This window comes from Eubalaena glacialis, chromosome 1 (genome assembly GCF_028564815.1).
Source record: "Eubalaena glacialis isolate mEubGla1 chromosome 1, mEubGla1.1.hap2.+ XY, whole genome shotgun sequence".
Lineage (NCBI taxonomy): Eukaryota > Metazoa > Chordata > Mammalia > Artiodactyla > Balaenidae > Eubalaena > Eubalaena glacialis.
In genome coordinates this window covers 47,885,489-47,911,038 of record NC_083716.1, presented here as the reverse complement: position 1 = coordinate 47,911,038, position 25,550 = coordinate 47,885,489, and the positions used below count along the sequence as shown (strand labels likewise).

Genomic DNA, 25,550 nt, shown 5'->3' with positions numbered 1-25,550 from the left:
AAACATCTAATTACCAAACATATACTCTTATTCTTATCATCCTGTAAATGACTCTCCTGTCCTTGGAAGCCCCAAGCCCCTAATCCATTCCTTAGCTCAGGATGGCATATATACCTCATTTTACCTGCCTTTAGGTTTCTGTCTCTAAACCTCTCGTGTATGTGGGTTTCCCGTATATATGAAATTAAATTTGATTTTTTTCCTGTTAATCTGTCTCATGTCAATTGAATTCTTAACCAAAAGAACCTAGAACGGTGGAGGAAAGTTTTCTTCCTTCCCAATACCAGTCATAAAAGGACAAATACTGTACAATTCCACTTAGGGTTGTCGAATTCATAGAAACAGAGAGTAGATGGTGGTTGCCAGGAGCTGGGGGGAGGAGGACATGGGGTGTTATTGTTTAATGGATATGGAGTTTCAGTTGGGAAGATGAAAAATTTCTGGAGATGGATGGTGGAGATGGTTGCACAAAATTGTGAATGTACTTAATGCCACTGAACATAACTTTTAAAAGGGTTAGGGACTTCCCTGGCGGGCCAGTGGTTAAGACCCTGCACTCTCAATGCAGGGGGCACAGGTTCAGTCCTTGATCAGGAAACTAAGATCCCACATGCCACACGGTGAAGACAAAAAACCCAAACAAACAAACAAACAAAAACCAAAAAAATGGATAAAATTCTAAATTTTATGTTATGTATATTTTACCACAGTTAAAAAAAAAGAAAGGAAAAGAAATAGGACTGAAAACTAAACCCTCTTCGGGATGTGATTTTGAAAGAGGTAGTAGCTGTTCCTCAGATAGCACAGCAGCTGCCTCCGCCTCTCAGCCCTGTTGGCTTGAGACTTAACGTGTTGCAACAGTAAATTCCACCTTGGTCACAAGTACACTCCTCACAGTTCTCAGTCTTCCACTTTGAGTTCAGCGGGTGTATGACTCCATTGAGATCCTTGCATTCTAAAATAATACATGTGGTATCATCAGCACGGTCCCAAAGTCATGCAACCAGAACAAGGCTTGTAGGACACTGGGGCCAGCCCGTGCCCTCTGCACACCACCCAGAGAGGGAGAATCTCAATGATTTTAAAGGCATATAAGAAATGTGCTCAGGTGTTCACTCATGGCTAAATTCCAGTACTATCCAACTCGTGCCACTGATCATGTTTTCTTACAGCAAGATTAAATCTACCCAGAGTTTGTTTCAGAACAGACATTTCAAGAAAATATAAGCCCCTCTCTCTTTAATCAGATAGCTATTATGAGCCTAGGGGTACTTAGGGTGAATTTTTTTCTGCTATATTATGTCTGGATAAATGCCTCCTTTCTCCTCTTCCCTTTGCTTTGCTCTTCAACCCCCAATGCACATGTGAAACATCTTGGGCATTAAAAAAAAAAAAAAAAAAATCTATGCCTGGGTCCCAACCCAGAACCATGAAATCAGAATCTCTGGGCATGGGGTCCAGGCTGCCATATTTTTTAGAAAGCTCCCCCAACAGGTTCAAATGTTCAACCAAGAATGAGAACCACTGCTCTAGATCCATGGCGGTCCACACGTGCTTGAGGGACGAGCGACATCAGCACCACCTGAGGCCGCGAGACATGAAGACTCTCAGTCCACTCCACACCCACAGAATCAGAATCTGTACTTTAATAAGACTCCCAGAGGGTTTGCATGCACATTTAGAGTTTGAGAAGTACTAGAATAATCAATGACTCTTAACCCTAACTGCATATAGGAGTCAATCAAGAAGCTTCTAAATGTGTAGCTCCTATCCCAGTGATTCTGATTTACCTGGTCTTGAATGGAAACCATCTGAGCATTAGTAAGCTTCAAAAGCTCTCCAGGCAATTCTCATATAGCTAAGGTTGAGAACCACTATCTTATTCAAATGGCAAGTTGAAGTCCCTCATTTTACTCCATTTATGTATCTGCCCTAACCTTCTATCTCATGTAGATTTAAGGGCATTCATCTGCCAACAGGTTATATCTACCAGGATGCAGTCAAATAACATTGAAAAGCCAGGACTTACTATTAGGTGTAGAGTTCTGATTAGATATGATATAGCACTGGGCGTTGCATAAAGTCACGAAGGTGGCTAAAACCACGAGGCTACCCAGAAGAGCATTCTGCAATGTAAAGAAGGGTCAGGGAAGAAGAACGAATGAATTCAGTTGTAATCACTGACTGCGTGTCCTGTATGGAGGTCCCTGCTAGGCTCTGACAAGTGGTCTGAAGGTAGAGCTTCTACCTTCAGATAATCTAGCAGAGGAACAAGATCTATACAAGTTACTAAAACAAACTGGGGGAAAAGCAAAATGTGAGTGAAAAGTCATAGAGCAATAATGTTAGTGTTCTATTTTATTACAGAGGAGGTTCAGGAAACCCTTGTGGATAAGAGATTTTTAGCTGTTTGCAGAGCATGTATAATTTAAAGGACAGAAATGAGGGAGTAAGAAGAGTTTCAGGAAGATAAAGAACATTGACAAAGGTACGGAGACAAAGAAAACGCAATTGGAGACTTGCTGGAGCTAATTGGGTTAGTTAGAGTTCTTAGACCACAACGGTAAGAACTTCATTTTCCAGATGATAAAGGCATCGTTGATGGCTGATGAACATATCAGCTCATCTATGCTGATACTGGATCTGTAGGACAAAGGAGAGTATCAAGCTGCTCTTGTCATCATTTTGAGATGAGCAAGCAAAACATACAAACTTACTTTATGGTGGGGATTTCCAAGAACCTTTTAAAAAGGAAGATGTTGTGAGACAGTCTTTGGGACGGTGTGATAAGCGGGTCTCATCTGGTCATTTGCATCTGTTTCCTTCAAATGGGATGCGATGTTACAGCACAGTGGTTGCCGGGCAGGTACCACCTGGCTTTGAATTCCAGCTCAGCCCACAACTAGCCATGTGAATATCTAACCATTCTAAGCCTCAGTTACCTGCTCTGTAAAGTGGAGATAAAAAGAGTCCTGTGGGAGATCTAGAGAACAAACTAGCAGTTACCAATGGGGAGAGGGAATGGGGGAGGGGCAATACAGGGGTAGGGGAGTAAGAGGTACAAACTATTAGGTATAAAATAAGCTACAAGGTTATATTATACAACACGAGGAATGTAGCCAATATTTTATAATAACTATAAATGGAGTATAACCTTTAAAATTGTGAACCACTATACTGTACACCTGTAACATATAATATTGTACATCAACTATACTTTAATTTAAAAAAATAGTCCTGTGGGGAGGATGGAGCGATGCATGTAATATGCATGATGAGACATGTGCTACACACACACTCTCCTAGACCCAGATTTTGACACCCCCCGCCACCCCTGCAAAACACATACACAATTTTGTGGTGAGAAAAGCAAATAGCAGGATAAACTTTTGGGAGGAAGTCATGGAATTCATAAAAACGTGTTCCAAGCAATGATTAATTAATGGCAATATGAAGACAATTTGGAAAATGGTTACAAAGAAAAGTAATATGATACTGTGATTTTTAAAAAATATTGAACCTAAAAGAAAAAAAAAGATGTGGTGAGAGTACTTATTCTGTAAGATGTCTAAAATTAATTATGAGCTGATGCTACTTGAAGTAGTGTGTTACTGATATAAGAATAGAAAGAAAAATAAAGGGAACAAAATAGAAAACCCAGAAAAAAATATATATTTATTTATAAATAAATATATATATAAATTTACTATAAAATAAACTTAGTCTTTGAAATCTGTAGAGATGATTATTCAATAAATGGTATTAGAACAAGCGGTGAACTATTTGAGGAAGAAACGAAGTTAATTTTCTACTTTAGTTCCCACAAAATACATTCTAAAAGGATTCAAAGGTTACATTTTTACAATAGGATCATAAACTAATCACAGAAATATAGGCAAATATCTTATTCTAAGCATAAAAGGAAAAGAAAAGAAATAAATTTGAATATGTAAAAGTTGTAAGTCATAAACAAAATTAAAAAGCAATTACCAAATTTGGAGAACAACATCAATGTATGAAGAGTTTCTATATATCAACAGGAAAAAGAGAAGCATCCTTAGTTGAAAAATGACAAAGGAAATAAAGTGGCATTTCACACACACATGCACAGACCCTAATAGAAATGACGAATAAATACATGAGAAAGTTCAACTGACAGATAACACAGGAAATGTAACCATGTAGATAAAATAGAATCATAATGGGATGGCAAGAATAATTATTCAATTTCTAATACCCAGAGGGAAATAGAGGCATATATGGGAAGTAAAATGCACAAGAATGGGGACTTCCCTGGTGGCGCAGTGGTTAAGAATCCGTCTGCCAAATGCAGGGGACAGGGGTTTGATCTCTGCTCCAGGAAGATCCCATATGCCGAGAAGCAACTAAGCCCATGTGCCACAACTACTGAGCCTGCGTGCTGCAACTACTGAAGCCTGTGCACCTAGAGCCCGTGCTCCACAGCAAGAGAAGCCACCGCAATGAGAAGCCGGCGCACCGCAACAAAGAGTAGCCCCCGCTCGTCACAACTAGAGAAAGCCCAAGTGCAGCAACGAAGACCCAAGGCAGCCCCAAAAATAAAAATAAAATAAATTTTAAAAATTGCACAAGGATGGTTTGTATTGGAACAATTTTTATGGAGTGTATATCCAAAAATCTTAAAACTCTTTACAGTATTTGCCTTCATCACTTCTAAGTCTTTTCACTTCTAAGACTTGATCCTAAGAAGAATGGCACAGAGAAGGAGATCACCGTCTCCTCAAGGATGCTCACTGCTGTGGGAAAATGGAAATAATCAAAATGCTCAGGAACAGGGCTGGTTGAGAACGTGATGATTCAGAAAAGAAACTGGTCAACTGAGGAAGTAAGAGAAAATTAAATGACATGAGCAAGTGATCACTATGTATCATTAAGTGAAGTAACAGGTTACAAAACAGTTTGCTTGGTGTGATTCCTATAATGTAAAAAGATACATAGAGATACTGAAGGTTCTGTACCACATTTTAACAAGTCATTTTGGAGCTGAAGGATTATGACAACTTTTTTTCTTTGGACTTTTTCTCTTATCTTCTAAATTGTCTACAATAAAATGCATTGATTTATAAACAGAGAAATAAATCAATTCTTACAAGAAACCCTCCATGCATTTAGCTCACACCAGGACTTGAGGGTGCACCTGCTCTCTCTGTTTTATTCTTTTGCATAATCTTCAGCTTAAGGTCATTGTGGAAACCTGAATTTTTTTCTCAAAAAGAAAGAAAGAAAGAAAGAAAAAGGCCAGGCTTCTTGGCAAAATTTCTGCTCTCTTCATCCAAAAAGGGAGCTCCTGGGAGATGGTGGTGATCATGGGAATCTTGAAGGTCTTGTTTCACCGAGTCACAGAACAGAGGTATCAGTAGGCATGAGCCAGGGCTGCAGTCCCGGGTGAGTGAGGAGTGCAGAATTCCCAGATCTCCCACAGCTCTGAGCAGAGGCCCCCAGCTGAATGACTGGGGGATGGAGTCCAAACATGGTGACAGGGGAGAACCAATTATTCAGTTTTGAGATTAACCAATTGACACTATCTCAAAAATAGCCTGCCACTGGCATGCTTTTCCTCCCCCCGCCCTTTCTCTCTCCCTCTCTCCCTCAGTTCCCTCCCCTGTAAAAAGAGAGGTTCCCCCACTTGGGTGGGCATCAGAATCACCTGGGTTGCTAATAAGGAAGCCCCAGTCTCAGGCTCATTGAAGAAGGATGGGGTCATGGCCTTTGAATCTTTACCAAGGCCCCCAGGTGAGAAGCACAAGAAAAATTATCAAAACCAGTGCTGCTTCAATGTGCATATGAGACTCTGGGAGATCTTATTAAATAAAAGGCAGATTCTGCTTCAGTGGAGTTTGAGTCCTCATTCTAGCAAGCTCCCAGGCGATACCACTGCTCCTGGTCTGAGGACCACCCCTGACCAGAGAAGCTCTAAACTTCCTTCCTGTTCCCATATTCTATTCTTCCACCTTCCCTCCCTCCTTTTTCTGCTTCCTTTCCTGTCTTCAGTAAACATAATCCCCTGGTACGTGCAGGCACAGGAGACAGTGCAGCTATAAGGCCAGCAAATGTTATGTTTTCTAGATGGTGTTGCTTTGTGCCTGGCCTTGAGATGAAGCAGGGTGGTGGTGCCCCTAGAAATTGTGTCCTTTTAGGTAAGTCGCTGCTCCTTGAAGAGACTTGCCCTGTAGGATCAAGAGTCAGGTGTCTTCAAGGGGGTCTTAGGCTGGGCAGGGGCACTGCCGAGGCTGTAGCTTACAAAGTTCTCTCTGAGGCTGGAGGAAGGGGTCTGAGTGGAACCGGGAGGATCCCACTGTTTTTCTACTACTTCCAGCTCTGTCTCAAGACCCGTCTCTGAGGCGTGGCCCAAGGGAGGATCCTCTCCAACCTCACTTTCTACTCCTGCTGGTTGGCCACTTCCTTCCTCTTCCTTTGCACACCGAGAGCAGCCCAGTTCATTCCATTTTACTCACTCTAGGAAAGGATACTTCGAAAAAGATCAAGTTTGAATTAAAGACAGAGAGGAAGCCTAGATGAGTTTTTATAGATTTTGATGCAAAATTTTTTCTTAATACAACATGATACAATGAAAAGTGCCTAGAGTATTGGTTGCCAAACTTTGCTGAACATGAAAATCACCTGGGCAGCTTTGAAAAACCCTGATTCTCAGGCCTCACTGCAGGCCAATTAAATCAGAGTGTCTGGGATGGGAGTAAGGTATCAGTATTATTCACAGACTCCCAGGTGATTCCACTGTACAGGCAAGTTTGGAAACCACTGGCCTAGAGAGAGGGACTCCTGGGTTCACAACTCTCCTCCCCCAGAGGCTCCTGGTGAGACCCTTGCAGCAGCTTCTTGCCTTCCCCAGGCTCAGTTTCCTCATCTGTAGAATGATGCAGTGCTGTAGTGCTGAAATTATATTTAATTTCACAAATCACTCACTCAAAGCTCAAGAATTAGAGACATATATGAAACCCAATTGACCCCAAGATTACTGGAAGAAATAACAGCTTTGACTTTAGAGAACAGAAATAGTGCTAAGTTCATGAAGATGTTCCCAAGCTCCCAGACGCTCATTCTACTACACATTGTATTGCAAGTAATCTGTAGAAGATTCATGACCAGGTCACATTTCCCCTGAATAGTATCCAGTAGAAACACACATCACAGCATATTAAAATAAAGAATATATATATCCCCCCCCCTTTTTTTCTTTTCTGGCCTTTATATATGAAACCAGTTACCTCCACTGTGATGAGCAGGAGTCCTTGCAGGTATTGCATCCAGGGAAAGTCATGCTGAACTTATATCGGAGACGGCAACCACATGTTTGGCATCATTAGAAAAGATAACACACCAAGGACACATTCAGTGTTTACAGAGGGTTGACTATCAACAAGAAACTACAGTTTCAGATGATTTATGAGTTATTACTAAATCAGGTCTCCACCCCAATTATATGTTTACCCTTGCTGTTCCCACCCCTGGTATGCATTTGCCCTTGATGTGAAAGAGCAGAGGAAGAGAACTCCCTTTTCCTGAGCCTTCCCCTTGCGCTGAGTGGGTGATTAGGCACAGGGCATGTTATCTTGTTTGATTTCACACACAAAGAAAAGGAGGCTCAAGGATGCCAATCACACAGCCAGCTGGGCTTCAAGAAGGGGCATAAGAATAGTTCAGTGGTGAAGCTGGGCTTCAAGAAGGGGCATAAGAATAGTTCAGTGGTCAGCCCAACAGGTGCCCTGAGGGTCTATTTTGAGAGAACAGAAATGCCCCAAGCCACTCTCCATGGCTTGAGGACACAGCACCCTGCAGCCAGGTTTCCCTGGACAGCCTGGACTTTCTAAAACTCCTCTTGAATCTTAAGTCTGCTCCCGGCTACATCAAGCAAGCTTTCCTTCTCTTTCTTCAACCATGATCTTCCAAAAAGCCCTGCATGCCCAGGATGGCCTTTGGGGAGTGGCAACAAACAGAACCTCCTGGTACATTTGAGAGACTTATCATTTTATTAGTTTGCTCAGGCTGCCATAACAAAATACTTTATACTGGGTTGCTTAAACAACAGAAATTTATTTTCTCACAATTCTGGAGGCTAGAAGTCTGAGATCAAGGCATTGGCAGGATTGGTTTCTTCTGAAGCCTCTCTCTTTGGCTTGTAGATGGCTGTCTTCTCCCTGTGTCTTCACGTGGTCTTCCCTCTAAGCATATCTATGTCCTAATCTCCTCTTCTTATGAGGACACCAGTCACAGTGGATTAGAGCCCAGCCTAATAATGACCTCATTTTACTTTAATTACCTCTTTAAAGGCCCTACCTCTAATACAGTCACTTTCTGAGGTACTGGGGCTTAGGATTTCAACATATGAATTTGAGAGTAACACAGTTCAATCCATAACACCATCTTATCCCCAAATGTTCCCCCTACAGCTTGCCACAGTGCCTAAAATTTCACCCTGTGTTTGCCTCTACACACAGACGCTCAGGCCTCTTAACCAGTTGGCTCTCAAAGCTCTTCAGAGCTGGCCATGGTGATCCTTTCCAGTGCCATCCTCTACCTCCCCTAAAATAAGTCTTTGGGGGTAGCTCTCCTGCTCCCTTAAGGGGTTGCCTCCCCTCTCACCAGCGATGCCATAGGCTCCTGTACACTTCTGCTTTCACCTCATATGTTTAAACTGCCCGCTGCCGCCTCTGAGTTCCTGGAAGTCAGGAGCACATTCGTCATGGTTCGTGGCCCCTCGGTTTCTTTTGAAACACAGAGTTTGAAGAATTTCACACGATGTGAGTCCCATTACACCAAAGTAGCATCTAGGACTTGCTGTCCTAGCATCCTTGTCACAGGTGTGTGATCTCAGTTCCACAATCAGACACATGGAGCAGGACCTCCTTACAGAGGATGCCTGGAAACTGCCATCACACAGAGTCCCCCGGGAATGATGGCGGGAGTGGATGCTGCTCCTAGGGCGAGGGTGTCCAGAGTCCAGTGTGCAGTGTCAGTGGCATGAGCGGCAGTGACTGTGACCAGAGGCAGTGAGGTCTTGCTGGAGCAGTGAGGTTTGGGGAGTCTATCTGGCCTCATGGCAACCGAGCCTATGTCTCTGGCCTTCCACAAAGCCTGTGAGCTGCCTGACATCTTTAATAAATTCCTGTCCTGCTCCCACAGACTAGAGCAGGTTTGTTGTTTGCAACTAAGAACTTTGTGACCAAGTTAGTGACCATAACTTATTCCTGTCCATGTTCCTCCCAATGACTGACCCAGTGCCTGGCACTGAGCAGCCATGCAGGATAGAATCACACCTGGTAAAGAAGATGTGGCACATATATACAATAGAATATTACTCAGCCATTAAAAAGAGTGAAATAATGCCATTTGCAGCAACATGGACAGACCTAGAGATTGTCATACTGAGTGAAGTAAGTCAGACAGAGAAAGAGATATATTGTATGATATCGTGAACTTACAAAACAGAAACAGACTCATAGACTTAGAGAACAAACTTATGGTTACCAGGGGGGAAGGACGGAGGGAAGGGATAGTTAGGGAATTTGGGATTGACATGTACACACTGCTATATTTAAAACGGATAACCAACAAGGACCTACTCTATAGCACAGGGAACTCTTCTCAATATTATGTAACAACCTAAATGGGAAAAGAATTTGAAAAAGAGTAGATACATGTATATGTATAACTGAATCACTTTGCTGTACACCTGAAACTATCACAACATTGTTAATCAACTATACTCCAATATAAAATAAAAATTAAAAAAAAAAAGAATCACACCTGGTGATTCCAGGTATTCCAGAGCTGGAAAAAGACCCTGACATTGTCAGTCAACGCCATAACTAGAGGTGCTCGTCTGCTGTTCACTAGGTGCTGGGAGGAAGGCAGTCCCTATAGGTGCCCAGAGGAGCCGAGCTGTGGCTTCTCATGGGGGAGGGGGCTGCCCACAAGGAGGGGGAGGAAGGAACACTAAAATGAGCACTCCTTAGATGGCACTGCAGCCTGCTCTGCCCAAACCTGCCTGACCGATTTTCACTGTTTGATCCTATTTCAGCTTTCATCTTTATAGACTGAACGGGCCTTTATTTATTTATTTCAGACTTTTACACACACACACACACACACACACACACACACACACACACACACGCACAGTGGTAGAAAAAAAGAGAACATGGAGATAAGCAAAAGAAATTCTGTGAAAAAAAAAATTTTTTTTTTTGGCCACGCCATGAGGCATGTGGGATCTCAGTTCCCCAACCAGGGATCAAACCCGGACCCTTGGCAATGAGAGCGCGGAGTCCTAACCACTGGACTGCCAGGGAATTCCCTCTGTGAAGTTTTTAGAAAAAATTCTGTGGTTGTCCTGTCCAAACAGAGCTACTGTCAACATTTTGGAGGCTTTCCTTTAAGAGCTTTCTAGGTATATTTTCGTTTAGGAAAGGAAAAATCATAAGCACTTTTTTCCACGATAGAACATTGTACATAATACTATACATAGGCTATAGAACGTTGTTATATAATCTGCTTTTCTCATTTAGCAATGCTATGACCATCTTTGCATATCAATAAATATAGGTCTGATCACTATTTTAATGTCTACATTTTATTTCATGGAATGGCTGGGCTCTCATTTACTTAATCAACCTCCTCTTGTTGAACACTCAGGTTGTTTCTGACTTTTAAAAATTAGGAACACCAAACTAGGAATTTTATCCTTTAGATGAAAATTTCCCCACACTTATGTTACTTTCCTTAGGACATATTTATAAAGGTAGAAATTCTGGGTTGGAGGTATTATTATTTTATTATTTGCTAATCTGAAAGGTGGGAAATGTTACTTAGTTTTAATTTTCTTTGATAATCGGCAAGATTGAACGTTTTTGGTATATTTATTTGCTGTATTTCTGCTTTTGTGGGTAGCCCATTCACTTGTAATTTTACCTATTTTTCTGTTTTGATGGTATTTATATTTTTCTTCTGAATGAGTAAATAGGCTCCTAATATATTAAAGATATTAATCTTCAACTGTCACAAATGTTACAAATATTTTCCTCACTTTTTCATAGTCAGAACACTGCCTCTGGAGATTGAACTAAGGAATGAGAAATTTTCCTCATTTCTATTTTTACCTTTAAAGTGATATTTCGACATATAGAGATTTCAAACTTTTACTTAGATCTATCAAGTATTTACTATACAGTTTCTGCCTTTAGTTATGTATGATTAATAGCTAGAAAGGTCATGAGGACTCTTTTGGGGGTGTACCACATTTCAGAACATTTTCCTTTTAAATAGGTAACACCTGTATCTGATAAAAACATTTTTTTTTAAAAAACACTCTTTCACTTGTCTCCCAGTCTCTCAGTTCCTCTAGCTAGAACTCCTGGCTATTACCAATTCCTTAAATATCCATCTTCCTAGAGATGGTCTATACATACACGTGTGTGTACGCATGCATTTTGGAACACCATTCATAGAATATTGCACACACTGTCCTGCATTTTGCTTTTTCAAAAAGCAAAGTGCTCTATTCTTTTTAATACCTGCCTAATATCCTACAGTCTGGCTGTAGGATACCCAGTCTCCTATTGATGAGATGGTTATTTAAGTTGCTTCCAAGTTTTGCTTTTACTAACCATGCTGCTACAAATATGTCTCTGAGCCCCATTCCCATTAAAAGCAAAAAACAAAAAAAAAACCTTTTTTATTTTTAAATAATTTAAGGCTCAGAAGAAGTTGCAGAAGTAGTACAGAGAGTTTCTGTGTATCATCAGGCAGCTTCTGCCAATGATAACATCTTAAATAACCATGGAACATTTTCAAACCCACAAGAAATTGACATTGGTACAATGGTACAATACTAAAACTAAACTATAACTTTATTCTGATTTTATCAGTTTTTAAATGCACTTTTTGGTGTGTCCAGTTCCCATTTAACACCATTCCACTTGGCTTTCTGGGCCTTTTCTACCCATGTTACTTTCGAAGCTGGGTGGGGTAAGTGGAGGCACCCTGACACACGTGACATCTCACACTGGCTTTGTCACTTGCCCAAAGTAACACTGGACATTGCCTAACCTCTTCATAATTGACAATCTCCACTAGATGGCTTTTATAAAGGTCCTCAATACATTTTCTATTTATTTGTGTGTGTGTGTGTGTATGTGTGTGTGTGTGTCTGGTATAGTAGGAAAAGTCGAGGATTCATACCACTTTAAAAATATTTTACAAATTTGATCCATATCTTTCCCCGTAAAGGTGGAAATGATAAAATACAAACAAATATAACAGATTGGTCCAAGGGAAAAAAATTTTCAACTAGGCCAATGACTCCACAGCTGCCTGGGTGTGTGATCCTGGGCAACAAACTTGAAAGGAGTGGCACAAGTTTCATAGTGCTTGAATGTATCGCTTAGGGAAGCCTAGGATCACGGGCTCTGCAGGCAGACAGACCAGGCCTGTAATCCGGATTCCAAAATGTTTACTATGTGATCTTGGGCAAGTAACTTTACCTCTCTGTGATTAACTCTTCATCGAAAATGGGGATTATAATAGCACCTACTCTGTCGAGCTGTTCTGAAAATTAAATGAGGTAAAAGTACTAAAAGTAAAGTCAGATCAGGTCTCTCCTCCAGCGGCTTCTCTTCCTGCTCCGAGTCCAGGCTGGAGTCCTTCAGGGCCTGTCAGCTCCTCCATGACCCTTGCCCCTCGCCCCTCTGGCCTCGTCTTCCCTACAGGCCACTCCCAGGCTCCATCCTGCTGGCCTCACCCTCCTTGCTAACCCCCAGACACCTCCAGATCTTTGCCCAAATGTCACCTTCTTAGGAGGTCCTTCCCTGAGCGACTACAGACCATCTCACCCATAGGCCTGTCCTCACACTCCCCTCCTCCCCACATTCCCTGCTTTATTTCTCTGCGAGGCACTGATCATTGCCCCACCTAAGACATAGTTACCTGTTTGTCATTGTCTGCCTCCCCCAGCTAGAATATCAGCTCCTTTACGGCTGGCACTTTAACTCTTTTGTTCATGGCTTTATTCCCAACACTCAGAAAAGTGCCCGGCACAGAGTAGGGGCTCAACAATACGTGTTGAGGGATTGAAGAACAAAAAAGTGCTTGCACAATTCCTGACACCCAGCATGTCCTCTATAAATGGAGCCACAGCTGTGCTGCTGCTGTTGTATAAACTGAGAACAGTGATAACAGCCACCAGGCCTGCTATGAGATTTAAATGAAACCATGTATGTGGAAGGGGTTGTAGAAACTGTAAAGTGCTATGCAAATAGGGGGTGAGAGTTTTTATTACAAGGCTGTTTACTGATAAGCCTTTTACTCATTAGAGACTTTGTTCATTGTTTGGACCGATCCTTGGGTCTCAACAGAGCTCACAGCCTGTCACAGAATAACCACATACAGATTAGTTTGTCCCCAACAGTGTGCAAGGCTTCTGCTCTGTGTTCTGCCTGCCCACCTTGCCGTCATAAACACTTGGCAAAGGGCACGCCTGCTCTCCACCTTGCACCAGGAGTGTGTGCCAGCCTCTTCCCCCACCCAAGTCACTACTGGCCTCTGGGGGCATTTGCCATGTCATCCCAGGCTCCAACTATCCAGAGAGAAAATATTTCATTACTCTCCTTTGAAATGGACTTTCAAGGCAAGGAGTGTTGTGCCAGCATATTTAATATTGCTGTAGTTAAAAAGGACAATGTGAAGACACTGTCGGGGAAGCTGGCTTGCTTGGCAGACAGGTCTTTATGGGGAGTAATGTCCTGCTGGGGTTGCAGTGTTCTAGGCTGTGAAGCTCTGCAGAGAAAGTTGGGTCTCTGGACAAAACCATTGCATGTTCTGATCTGTGAACCCACAGGCTTGTACCAAACTCCCAAGAAGCCCATATACGAATGCTGACCTAACGAGGCCCCTTTATCACACTGGGCAGTGCAAAAGGGAAAAGGAACTACACGTGTGGGGAGGCTGCCCTGTGGCAACACTCCAGTGGCCCAGTCAGAGGGGTTCCCTGTGAGGTCTCTAAGTATCCCCACTCTGCAGATGAGGGCAGAAGGCCCTCTCACTATCCCACAGCTTGTAAATGGGAGTACCTGGATTGGAACTCAGATCTGCTGGCTCCCAACCTCACTCTCTCCTGTATCTCACTGCATCTGTTGGCCACAGTCTCTTCCTTTAGAAAATGCAGCCTGGGGAGCTGGGTGAGTGCAGAATCAGAGCAAGGAGATTTAGTGTAGAGGCTAAGACAGAAGTAGGTTCTAATCCAAGTTCTGCCCCCAAAACCTGGGGCAAATTTCTTAACATCTCTGATCCTTATTTTCCTCATTTATTAAGTAGGTATGATGATCTCCACCTCAAAGGATTGGTCTGAAAAAATAATGAGCAATGTGTCTAAAGTGTTCAACCCAGTGCCAGATAAAGGGTGATGTCATCTTTTTTATTATGGAAGTATAGTTAATGTACAATATTATGTTAGTTTCAGGTGTACAACATAGTAATTCAACATTTAAACACATTACAAAACAATCACCACAATAAGTCTAGTAACCATCTGTCTCCATACAGTTATTACAGTTCTATTGACCATATTCCTTATGTTGTATATTACATCCCTTTGATTTATTTATTTTATAACTGAAAGTTTGTACTTCTTAATCCCTTTCACCTGTTTCATCCAAGCCCCCACCTCCCTCCCCTCTGGTAACCACTGGTCTTTTCTCTGTATCTATGAGTCTGTTTTCTTTTTCTTTGTTCATTTGTTTTGCTTTTTCATATGTTCCACATATAAGTGAAATAATATGGTATTGGTCTTTCTCTGACTTATTTCACTTAGCGTAACACCCTCTAGATCCATCCATGTTGTTGCAAATGGCAATATTTCATTCTTTTTCATGGCTGAGTAATATTCCATCATATACCACATCTTCTTTATCCATTCATCTATCAATGGACACTTAGGTTGCTTCCATATCTTGGCTATTGTAAATAATTCTGCAATGAACAGAGAGGTGTATATATCTTTTTGAGTTAATGTTTTCATTTTCTTCAGGTAATTACTCAGAAGTGGAATTATGGGATTGTATGGTAGTTCTATTTTTAATTTTTGGGGGAACCTCCACACTGTTTTCCATAGTCACTGCACCAATTTACATTTCCATCAACAGTGCACAAGGGTTTCCTTTTCTCCAGATCCTCACCAATGCTTCTTATATGTTGCCTTTATGATGTAAGGTGATATCTCATTGTGGTTTTGATTTGCATTTCCCTGATGATTAGTTGAGCCTCTTTTCATGTGGCTGTTGGCATCTGTATGCCTTCTTTGGAAGCTTTTGCACAGCGAAGGAAACCATCAACAAAACAAATAGGCAACCTACTGAATGGGAGAAGATAGTTGCAAACAATACATCCTATAAGGGTTAATGTCCAAAATATATAAAGATCTCAAGCAACTCAATTACAAAAAACCAAACAATCTGATTTAAAAATGGGCAGAGGATCTGAGTAGACATTTTTCCAAAGAAGACATACAGGTGGCCAACAGACACATGTCATAATTTTTAATAATGGCTGGTGCCACCAAGCAACAGCAGCTTGCTGCATCCTTCTCCCCTGGGAATCTGGTGGCCAACGCCTTCTCTACTCTGGGAAGTGTCAGTGATGCCCTGCCCAGTTCTCTCTCTGTAATGTCCCATATGCCTTAAGCTGGGGATGGTTCCACGAGCCACAAGCATGAAGCCACACTTTATTGGGAACGCACCCATCCCATCATGTGGTCTGTAGCTGGTGATTCTGGAGAAGAGAAGAGATGGAAGCAGCTACCTTCTATAGGTGGGTGATCTCTGTACACATAGGCTTTTACTTGCTAATTTCCTCTCAGAGGTAGCCTCAACTTCACATTTTATGAGATACCTCATTATAGTGAAATCTCATTATATGTGCTGGGTAAACACTTTTTCTGTGAGGTAAAAACCTTACTTCCCTATAGTTTGGTTCTTTTCTGTAATTTCACAGATGGGCCTTTGAGAAAAGGTGGGTAAAGTATTGGCACATGCAAGAGTTTTGATGCATTTGTTTGATAAATATTGGCTGAGTGCCTGTTTGATGTCTTCTGACTGTACAGCAAACATTTTAAGTCTCAATCCAGGATTATCTTATTTTCAGAGATACAGGTTTCCTTAACTTAACCCAGGGGGATTCATGTTTGCCAAACTGATAAATGGCTGGGGACTTCCCTGATGGCTCAGTGGTTAGGAATCAGCCTGCCAATGCAGAGGACACGGGTTCAAGCCCTGGTCCGGGAAGATCTCACATACCACAGAGCAACTGAGCCCGTGCGCCACAGCTGCTGAGACTGCGCTCTAGAGCCCGCGAGCCACAGCTACTGAGGCCCGTGTGCCTAGAGCCCGTGCTCTGCAACAAGAGAAGCCACCACAACGAGAAGCCCGCGCACTGCAACAAAGAGTAGCCCCGCTTGCCGCAACTAGAGAAAGCCCGCCTGCAGCAACAAAGACCCAACACAGCCAAAAATAAATAAATAAATTTATTTTAAAAAATTGATAGATGGCTGGCCTTTTAACTAAATTAACATAGATTCCTGCCTGGAATGGGAGAGAGGTGTTGCAAAAAGAAAAAAAAAAAACAACCATTGCTGGCTCTTTATGGGTATCCCAGTCGATTTTACAAGTGAGCCTTTAAAATGTTTCATTGTAACAAACTGTATTATATCTGTTAAACAGAAACTGTTGTAATGAGCAGAACTATAGAGACCCTCCAAGGATTGTGTGCTCTGACTTTACGGACAAGGACTGAGGCTGGGGGAGTCCAGTGACTAGCTAGTGAACTGCAGACTTCAATGTCAGAGGGAAATGGCTAGAGTCTCCCGCAGCAGAGCAAAGGACAGATGAAGAATGAAAGTGGGTCACCTCAGGTCTATGTGAAGCATAGAAATAATAGGACCAGCCTGCTTATCTCCCAGGGTGATCGTGAAGACTGAGGGAATTGACAGATGGCAAGGAATAAATATAAAACACCCTATAAACTAGGCTTTTCTTGCTATAATCATAGCAAAGAATGTTCAGGAGTTCCTGGTGGACAACTATTGGTCTAATTTTTAATCTCTTGGGATGAGCCACCTTTGAAATGGGAAATATTGCTTTGCCAGCAGAAGCTCAGTCCTGCTGACATTTGATTGAGCAGGTGGTAATGGGAGAGAATATGCCATCCTCTGTCACCACCTAAAACCTGATAGGCTGTTTTAAGATGGCCTTGGGAAACCAGGCTTTGAAATAGAGTCTCCATAATAGACATTGTTCCTGTAGATAATTTCTCATGGAGCCTATAGAGCCAGATAAGAATGATCAAGGCACATTTCCCGCTCAGTCTCAGCCACATTCTTGTGTCTTCTAAGTTGCTTTTTCTGGGAATTTGGGCTACTGTGGTAAGAGGTGTGACCTCATCTGACTGCAGTTTGCGATACAAAGGAGAGTGGACTCTAATGAGATGTCAGCCAGAGTGAGGTCCTCAGCACCCCGCTTTCCACTGTGCCCACCCTAGCCCCACCTGGGGATCAGCCTTACAAGGCCCAAGCCCCAGATCTGCCCCACGGGCTGCTCAGTGACCATAGAGTCATACAGCCTTCCATTGAGGCTGCTGCAGGGTGGGCTGCCCAGGATCAGGGTGGCCCCCACTCACCAGTCTTCAAGCTGATTACTTGTCTCCCATCTGTCACCCCTCCAATCCTTCTCCAGAGCCTTTCCAAATTATTTGCACTTCTCTTAAACCTCCCACCCACCTGTGCCTCCTTCACACCCAGAAGATAATCTCACTTCTTATCTCACAGGTAACAGAGGTGAGAACTGCTGCACCCACCCCTACACATTGACCTGCACCTTCTCCTATTCCTTCTCCTTTCCCTCCAGGTCCCTTTTCTGTACCACACTTGCCATCTATATTCCACACCCCCAACAGACACACGGCTTCCCAGGGACTTCCTCCAGCCTCCCTGGTGACAGGCGGGCTTGAAGGGGCAGATGGAAAAGTATCCAGCACGTGAGAATTGCTGAGTTCCCAGCCAGGGAAAGCGTGATCCTCACCAAAGAGCCATCCTCCCCTGAAGGCCCACCCAGCCCCCTGTCAGTTTTTCACTTTAGAGTCTGATACCCCACGGCAGGACCAGTTTCTGCATTAGCCAGGATACTATCAGAAGTGTTAGAAAAATGAACTCAAGTGAACGTAGGCAAAGTTTTGGGTTCATGCGTTCAGTCCAGAGCTGAACTAGTATCTGGATTTAGGGGCTCAGACTATGTCAGACCTTGTGACAGAGTTTTCACTCTCCAGAAACCAGAAAGATGGAGGCCAATGATAGTCCATGTATTAATTTATGCCAAATTAATATTTCCATTTATTTCAATACAATAAGATGAATTCACTGCCGTATGCCAAAAGATGCAGCACAGGGTCTTTTACAATATCAGAGATGCTGTAGGGTGAACCCCTAACACTGGGCAAGGGTGGCAGTGGGACAGAGATTCTGTAGTTCCAAGGAAAACTTACAGTGACACTGTGAAGCCACCAGTAGAACAGCAAGAATGTCACAGGTGTGGGTTTCCTGAGCCATCCAGGTTCACTGTAAATGCCATCAGCCACATCTACCCTGGGTAAGTGTTGAAAGAATGTGCTCGAAGCTGACAAGCCAGGGGACCAGGAAAATTGCTGGTGAATAATCTTTTTTTTTTTTCTTTTTTTTTCTGTAAGGCAATTGGAATGCTTACCTAGAGGAGTGTGAAAACAACAGAAACAAATGAAACACTGAAACAGAGATGGAGCTAAAGCAAACATGCCTGGGATTAACCACTGAGAACCTGAGAAGCAAAACCAGGTTTTGTTCCAGAGAAAGGGGAGACCCAGGCATCCTCAAGGAGGCTCAGAAGACTCGTTTGTCAGGTGGATTAAAGGCTATTTGTTCAATGATCATGTGTTTACAGCTTAGAATGACTGTGCGAAGAACCCAGGAACCACTGCCTCCCTGACCTTGATGGGGGCTGTGCAAAGACTGCACCCTTTGTCAAGCTGATGCTTGCCTTCTTTTGAAGATAAGACGATGACAATAAGACTCTGTGGACAGATAGTTTGTTCCTTATTTCGGGATGGTAAGCAAAACGTTGAGCAACCAGCATGACTAACCACTGACCCACCAGTACAGTTGCCAGCAGTGTGTCTGGGGGACCCTGCTATGCCAGGTGTTACCTCTTCTATTTCTGTGTCTGGTGAGGTGTGGAGGGGTCGGGATACTCAGTATGGTGAGTGGAGGCACTCAGGGGTCTCAGGGCAGTGGCCATTGATCCGCCAGGACACCTGAACTGATGCCCACCAGCATTGCCAGCCCTGATGCTCTCTCATCATAGAGCACCTGCAAAGTAAATGTGGCCCCCAGAATCAGAGAAGAAAGTCAGCCAGCAACCCTCACAGTCTCGCTATGAGCAGAGTCTTCCAGAAGCACCTGAAGATTGAGGGCTAAGAGGTAGGAGCAGAGCAGGAGCCAATACATCAGACCTCTTATAACGGCTTACATGCATTCCCTCATTGAGTTTTCACTGCAACACTACAAAACAGGCACTCTCACTCCCATTTTACTAGTGGCACAATTGAGGTTAGAGGGATAGAGAAATCTATCTGGGGTTTTCAGGTGGTGAGAGGAGGCTGGATTTGTACCCAGGCCTGCTGACTCAAAGCCTGTGCTCCTTTTTTTAAAAAATTATTTTTTAAACCATTTTTTAAAATTGAAATATAATTTACAATGTTGTGTTAGTTTCAGGTGTACAGCAAAGTGATTCTGAAAAAGAATCTGATTTCTTTTTCAGATTCTTTTCCATTACACGTTATTATAAGATGTTGAGTATAGTTCCATGTGCCATACAGTAGGTCCTTGTTGTTTACCTATTTTATACATAGTAGTGTGTGTATGTTAGTCCCAAACTCCTAATTTATCCCTCTCCCCTTTCCCCTTTGGTAACCATAAGTTTGTTTTCTATGTCTGTGAGTCTACTTCTGTTTTGTAAATAAGTTCATTTGTATCATTTTTTTTAGATTCCACATATAACTGTGCTCCTTTTATGGACAGATGTTACATCCCTCATACACCTGCCTGAAGGGCCTGCAGCAGCTGGATTCAAGCAAAAAGAACTAAGCACCATTGAACCAGAGCACCAGGATGGCAGCTGCCACCTGGATGGGGTTTTCGTGCCAGGGGTGTCCACTGCCCTCCTTCTTTCCCTTCCTCCTCTCTTGACAATGAGTTTGAGCCTCCTGTGACCTTTGGCATCAGGAAATTCCAATAGATGCTAATCAGCCTAACAATTTAGGCCAGGGTTAACAACCCACATGTTTTTGTTTTTATTTTTCAAACCACCCTTCTTTATAGGCGTTCACTAGGAAAATAAGTGTCTCTCAGACATGACATTTGCCACGGAGGCAAAGGAGTAAAGGAGCGTACAGCTAATTCAGTATGTGACTTTGGGCAAATTGATCACCCGCCCCAGGTCTGAGATTCCTCTTTGGTAACTGAGGGAGAGCCCTCTCTAGGAGCGGCAAGCTCAAATGCTTCAGGGGCAAATCAGGCAACGTATCCAAGTGAAGTGGGTGTGGTGTTTAGATATTAAACACAAGGTAAGAAGAGCCTTCACTTTGAGTAAATTTACCTTCTCTGTTTCTCATGAAATGTGTTATCACTTCCAGTCTGTTTTGCTTTATCTCAGTTCTGACAGAGACATATATGTAACAAGTAAGAGGGAACTGGGCGAGTGTGATGGTAAGTGACTGCTGACACCCAGCCCAGTTTGGGAAGACAATAGGGATGGTGGGCTTCATACTGGCCCAGGGAGTGTTAGTAACCCATGACCAAAGGGCCAGCACAACTACACACCAGCCAACTGTTTTAAGACCTCAGTTATACCAGACAAGTAGGAAATCCAGGTTTTATGTGAAGTCTCCCGATTGTTAAATAATGGCCAAGATGCAGTTGTTTTAAAATACCATCCAGGCTAAATAAAATGTCGGTGGGTTAAATCCCACTTAGGAGGTTTCGAGTTTGTGACCTCACTCCTACATAATATCTAAGTCTCTGTCTGCCTGGCTTCTTTAGAGAGTAGAGAAAAACCGTTCATGTTAACATTTTGCTGGGAATACAATTCTAGGGAACCAAGAATGAGGGGAAATTAAAGTGAGGCAGGGAAGGAGAGAGTGAGGTAATGAGCTGGCCACAGCTTTGCCACAAATGAAGCTGATTTCTCTGTCTTGTGGGACATCGTCAGACTCTGTATGGGGAATTCCCTGGCAGTCCAGTGGTTAGGACTCTGTGCTGTCATGGCTGAGGGCCTGGGTTCAATCCCTGGTTGGGGAACTAAGATCCCACAAGCCACGTGGTGCGGCCAAAAATATAAAATTAAAAAAATAAAGAAAAAAAAAGAATCTGTATGAAAGTCTTTCTTTTGTCTTGGAAGTTTTGAGTAGAGGAGGCATGGAAGAGGGTGAGCAACATATCTGCTGGTTTCCTCCCATTTCCTCGCTTACTGGTCAAAGTCCACACATATTGGAGTTAATTCTAGAGTTAACTTATGGCTGCAACAAGCATCTGCCCAGCAGCCACTGGGGAGGCCAGAGCATCTGTGGGTAAACTCTTGCACCAACTGATGCTCACGGAAGTTAGGCTCCTACCCTCCCACAGATTGGGAGATGGAGACCCCACTCTTCTTGATGATTACATTTCAAAGGGATAGCTCCCAGGTCCTTGAGAAATAAATTCCTGGGTTACAGAAGATACATCTCAGAGAGACAGAGAAAGGAGTCACAATTTACTTTAGTTTTCTAAAGTAAATGCTCTAAGAAAAGGCAGGTCAGGAGCCTGTAATCAGGTAGTGCCTGGAACAAACAGTAAATTCTTTTGGCAGCATTGAGCTTTGTCAGGGAGGAACTTAAGGGGACCAGGGTCACCATTCCAGGCATGCAGACTTACCAGAAACTATGCTAGTGTTTGTTCAAGTGTCTTGGTGTGGGACTGGACAAAATTGTTTGTGCTGAGAGTCTCAAGTTCTCATAGGCCACGACTGGAGGCTAGTCATGAAGAGGGCTCAGAGGTAGCTGACTAAAGTTTGGTCAGGGAGAGAGTCTGTCATGATAAAGCCACAGTAATCAAGACAGTGTGGTAGTAGCATAAGAATAGACATATAGATCAATGAAATCGAATTGAGAGTTCAGAAATAACCCCTACATATGCGGTCAATTGATTTTGACATCTAGCAAATATTGACTAAGCTCTGATCGCAAACCAAGCATGGCACTACTTCCTGGGATTATTGAGATACTTAATATATGGCCTCTCTTGGGTAACTCAGTTTTGTGAAGAGTAGATTTTTTGTTAAGGGATATAACAGAAATATAAGGAAAGTACCAAGCAGCTATCAATCTACTTTCAGTTTTCCCACGTATAAAATGGGGAGTTTGGACAAAATCATTGTTCTAAAACATTAAAGCGCATAAGAATCACTTAAAGAATCTCTAAAAATACATATTCCTAGGACCCAACCCTGGAGAGTCTAATCTCATAGGTCTGGGGCCCAGGAATCTGCATTTTTAGCTAGGCACCTCACTTGATTCTGATGCAGGAGGCCCAAGGAGCACATGTCAGAAATATTGGCCTGAAATAGCTTTGATTTCTGATATTTTCTGATACTACTATTATTTGTAAATGACACCACAGGCAATAACCATACAACCTTAAAAGTGCATACATTTACCCTTTGGATATATTGTCAGAAGTATGTCCAAAATATAAGAACTAAAGTAATCATTGTAGCACTGTTTCTATTAGAAAGAGAGAGAATCTAAATATTCATCTATAGAGAACTAGTTAAATAATCTTTCATAATCGTTACAAAAGACTACTACACAGCTGTTTTAAAAAATGAGGTAGTTATTTATCACTGATATAAAAAGAACTCCAAGTATACTTCTAAGCGTGAAAAGCAAGATGCAAAACACGGTGTGTGGCAAATTATAGCCATAACTATATCCGTCCTTCTGCAAAGTAATCTTGTCTCTGCACCATCAAGAGTAGTCTTTTTCCCCCTCCCCTTGAATCTGGGCTGGTTAAGCAACTTGCTTAGTCAGTGGAATATGACAGCTGGAACAGTCTTGGACTTCCAAGGCTGGGTCATAAGAAACTGTGCAGCTTCTGCCTTGGTCTGTTAAAATGTTCACTCTTAAGATGCTCTTTCTCAGAACCCACTAGCCATCCCATGAGAAGCCCAAGCCTCATGAAGAGATCATATGCCAACATTCCCTTCTGTCAACTTAGTTGAGTTCCCAGGGGACTGAGTCTGCTTGTCCAGCCCAGATCATCTGGGCTGACCTCCACTGCTATCTGATTGTAGCTGCAGGAATGACCACCCCCTCAAGAGGGAACCCCTCAGCTGAGCTCAGTTAACCCACAGAACTGCGAGCGATAATAACAAATTGTCATTTTAAGCCACTAACTTTTGGAGTAGTTTGTTACACAGCAACAGATAACTGTAACACTGTGTATAATTCGATCCTATTTGCATACTTTTAAAAGATAAGGATTTAATGTGCTAATATACACATAAGAACATTTCTGGGAGTATCTCCAAGATACCCCCCCGCCCCCACAGTGTCCCCTGTTTCAGGAAATGGGGCCACTCAGTTGTGCAGGCCAAAGTACTTCAGCCCATTCTAGCCTCCTTTTGTTCTTTACCTTCCACATCCAATTCACAGGTAATCTCTGCTCACTCTATTTTCAGAATGTATCGCAAATCCAACCTCTTCTCACAGCCTAAGCCAAGGCCCCATAATCTTTGACTTGAGCTACAGTAATAGCCTCAAAACTGATCTCTGTGCTTCCGCTCTCATCGTTAGCTGATTATTGTGCACATAGCACCAGAATGGACGTTTAAGACATATATGATCAGGGCTTCCCTAGTGGCGCAGTGGTTGAGAGTCTGCCTGCCATGCAGCGGACACGGGTTCGAGCCCTGGTCTGGGAAGATCCCACATGCCGCGGAGCAAATGGGCCCTTGAGCCACAACTACTGAGCCTGCGCGTCTGGAGCCTGTGCTCCGCAACAGGAGAGGCCGTGACAGTGAGAGGCCCGTGCACCGCGATGAAGAGTGGCCCGCGCTTGCCGCAACTAGAGAAAGCCCTCACACAGAAATGAAGACCCAACACCCCCCCCCAAAAAAATAATAAAATAAAATATAAATAAATTTTTAAAAAAAGACATATATGATCAGTCAGTCACTCCTTTGATCCAGCCCTCCAATGGCTCTCCATTACACGCAGAGTGCTGTCCAAAGTACTTACCTTGTTCTGTTTGAGCTGGCGCTCAGCTTGCTCTCCAGTCTCAGCTCCTACCACTTGTCCCCCTCATTACTCTCATCTGGCCACTTTGGCCTTCTTGCTATTCCTCAAACCAAGAAACCCCTCACATCTGAATTTTGTACTTGTGCTCTCCCTTTCTAGAATGATCTTCCCCCAGGTACTCTTAGGTTCATTCCTTCACTGCAGGTCATAGCTCAGAATAATCCTCTACTCTCGACACTCTCTTTTCTTCGATGCTGCATTTTATTCATGGCATTTACCACTACCTGATACTCTTTTATGTATTAGCTTGTTTATCACCTCCCTTGTCCACAAAAGTGCAAGCACCATGAGGCAGAGACTTGACATATCTTGCTCACCACTGTTTCCCAGCACCCAGAACAGTGCTCAGCACATAGTAGGTGCCCAACAAGTATTTTTAAATGAATGAATATCAACAGCAGTTACTTTTGGGGTGAAGCGTTGGAACAGTGCGGGATGGAGCTTTACTTTTCATTTTATACTTTCTGTACCATCTGAATTTTTCTAATCTCATGCATATATTACTTTTCAAAAATTTTATCTTTTTAAAAAATAAATTATTTAATTTATTTATTTATGGCTGCGTTGGGTCTTTGTTGCTGCGTGTGGGCTTTCTCTAGTTGCGGTGAGCGGGGGCTACGCTTTGTTGCGGTGCGGTGCGGGGGCTTCTCATTGCTGTGGTTTCTCTTGTTGTGGAGAGCTGGCTCTAGGCTTGCGGGCTTCAGAAGTTGTGGCATGCAGGCTCAGTAGTTGTGGTGCATGGGCTTAGTTGCTCCCCGGCACGTGGGATCTTCCCGGACAAGGGCTCGAACCCGTGTCCCCTGCATTGGCAGGCGGATTCTTAACCATTGTGCCACCAGGGAAGCCCCCCACACATTACTTTTAAAAAACAACAGTATGGGTTATTGGGAAGTGGGATTTGGGACTAAATTATTTTCTTTGCATATTTTTATACTTTTAAGAATGTCAGTACACAGTATTTTAAAAAATGAGGTTCAAAGGATTAATCTCCAAGATTTACAAGCAGCTCATGCAGCTCAATAACAAAAAAACAAACAACCCAATCCAAAAATGGGCAGAAGACCTAAATAGACATTTCTCCAAAGAAG

At 42.8% G+C, this 25,550-nt stretch overlaps 2 protein-coding genes across 2 annotated transcripts in view; both read right to left on the bottom strand.

Annotated features, from left to right (window-relative positions):
- The window catches only part of MSMB (microseminoprotein beta), a gene marked incomplete at its 5' end in the record, with an annotated part of 56,450 nt that overhangs the window by 3,790 nt on the left and 27,110 nt on the right, over positions 1 to 25,550 (bottom strand). The window contains 2 exons of the mRNA XM_061190103.1: positions 850 to 955; positions 2,030 to 2,126. Coding sequence (XP_061046086.1) covers positions 850 to 955; positions 2,030 to 2,126 — 203 coding nt within the window. The remainder of the gene's footprint in view (positions 1 to 849; positions 956 to 2,029; positions 2,127 to 25,550) is intronic.
- The window catches only part of NCOA4 (nuclear receptor coactivator 4), an 81,025-nt gene that overhangs the window by 28,417 nt on the left and 27,058 nt on the right, over positions 1 to 25,550 (bottom strand). The window lies entirely within an intron of this gene.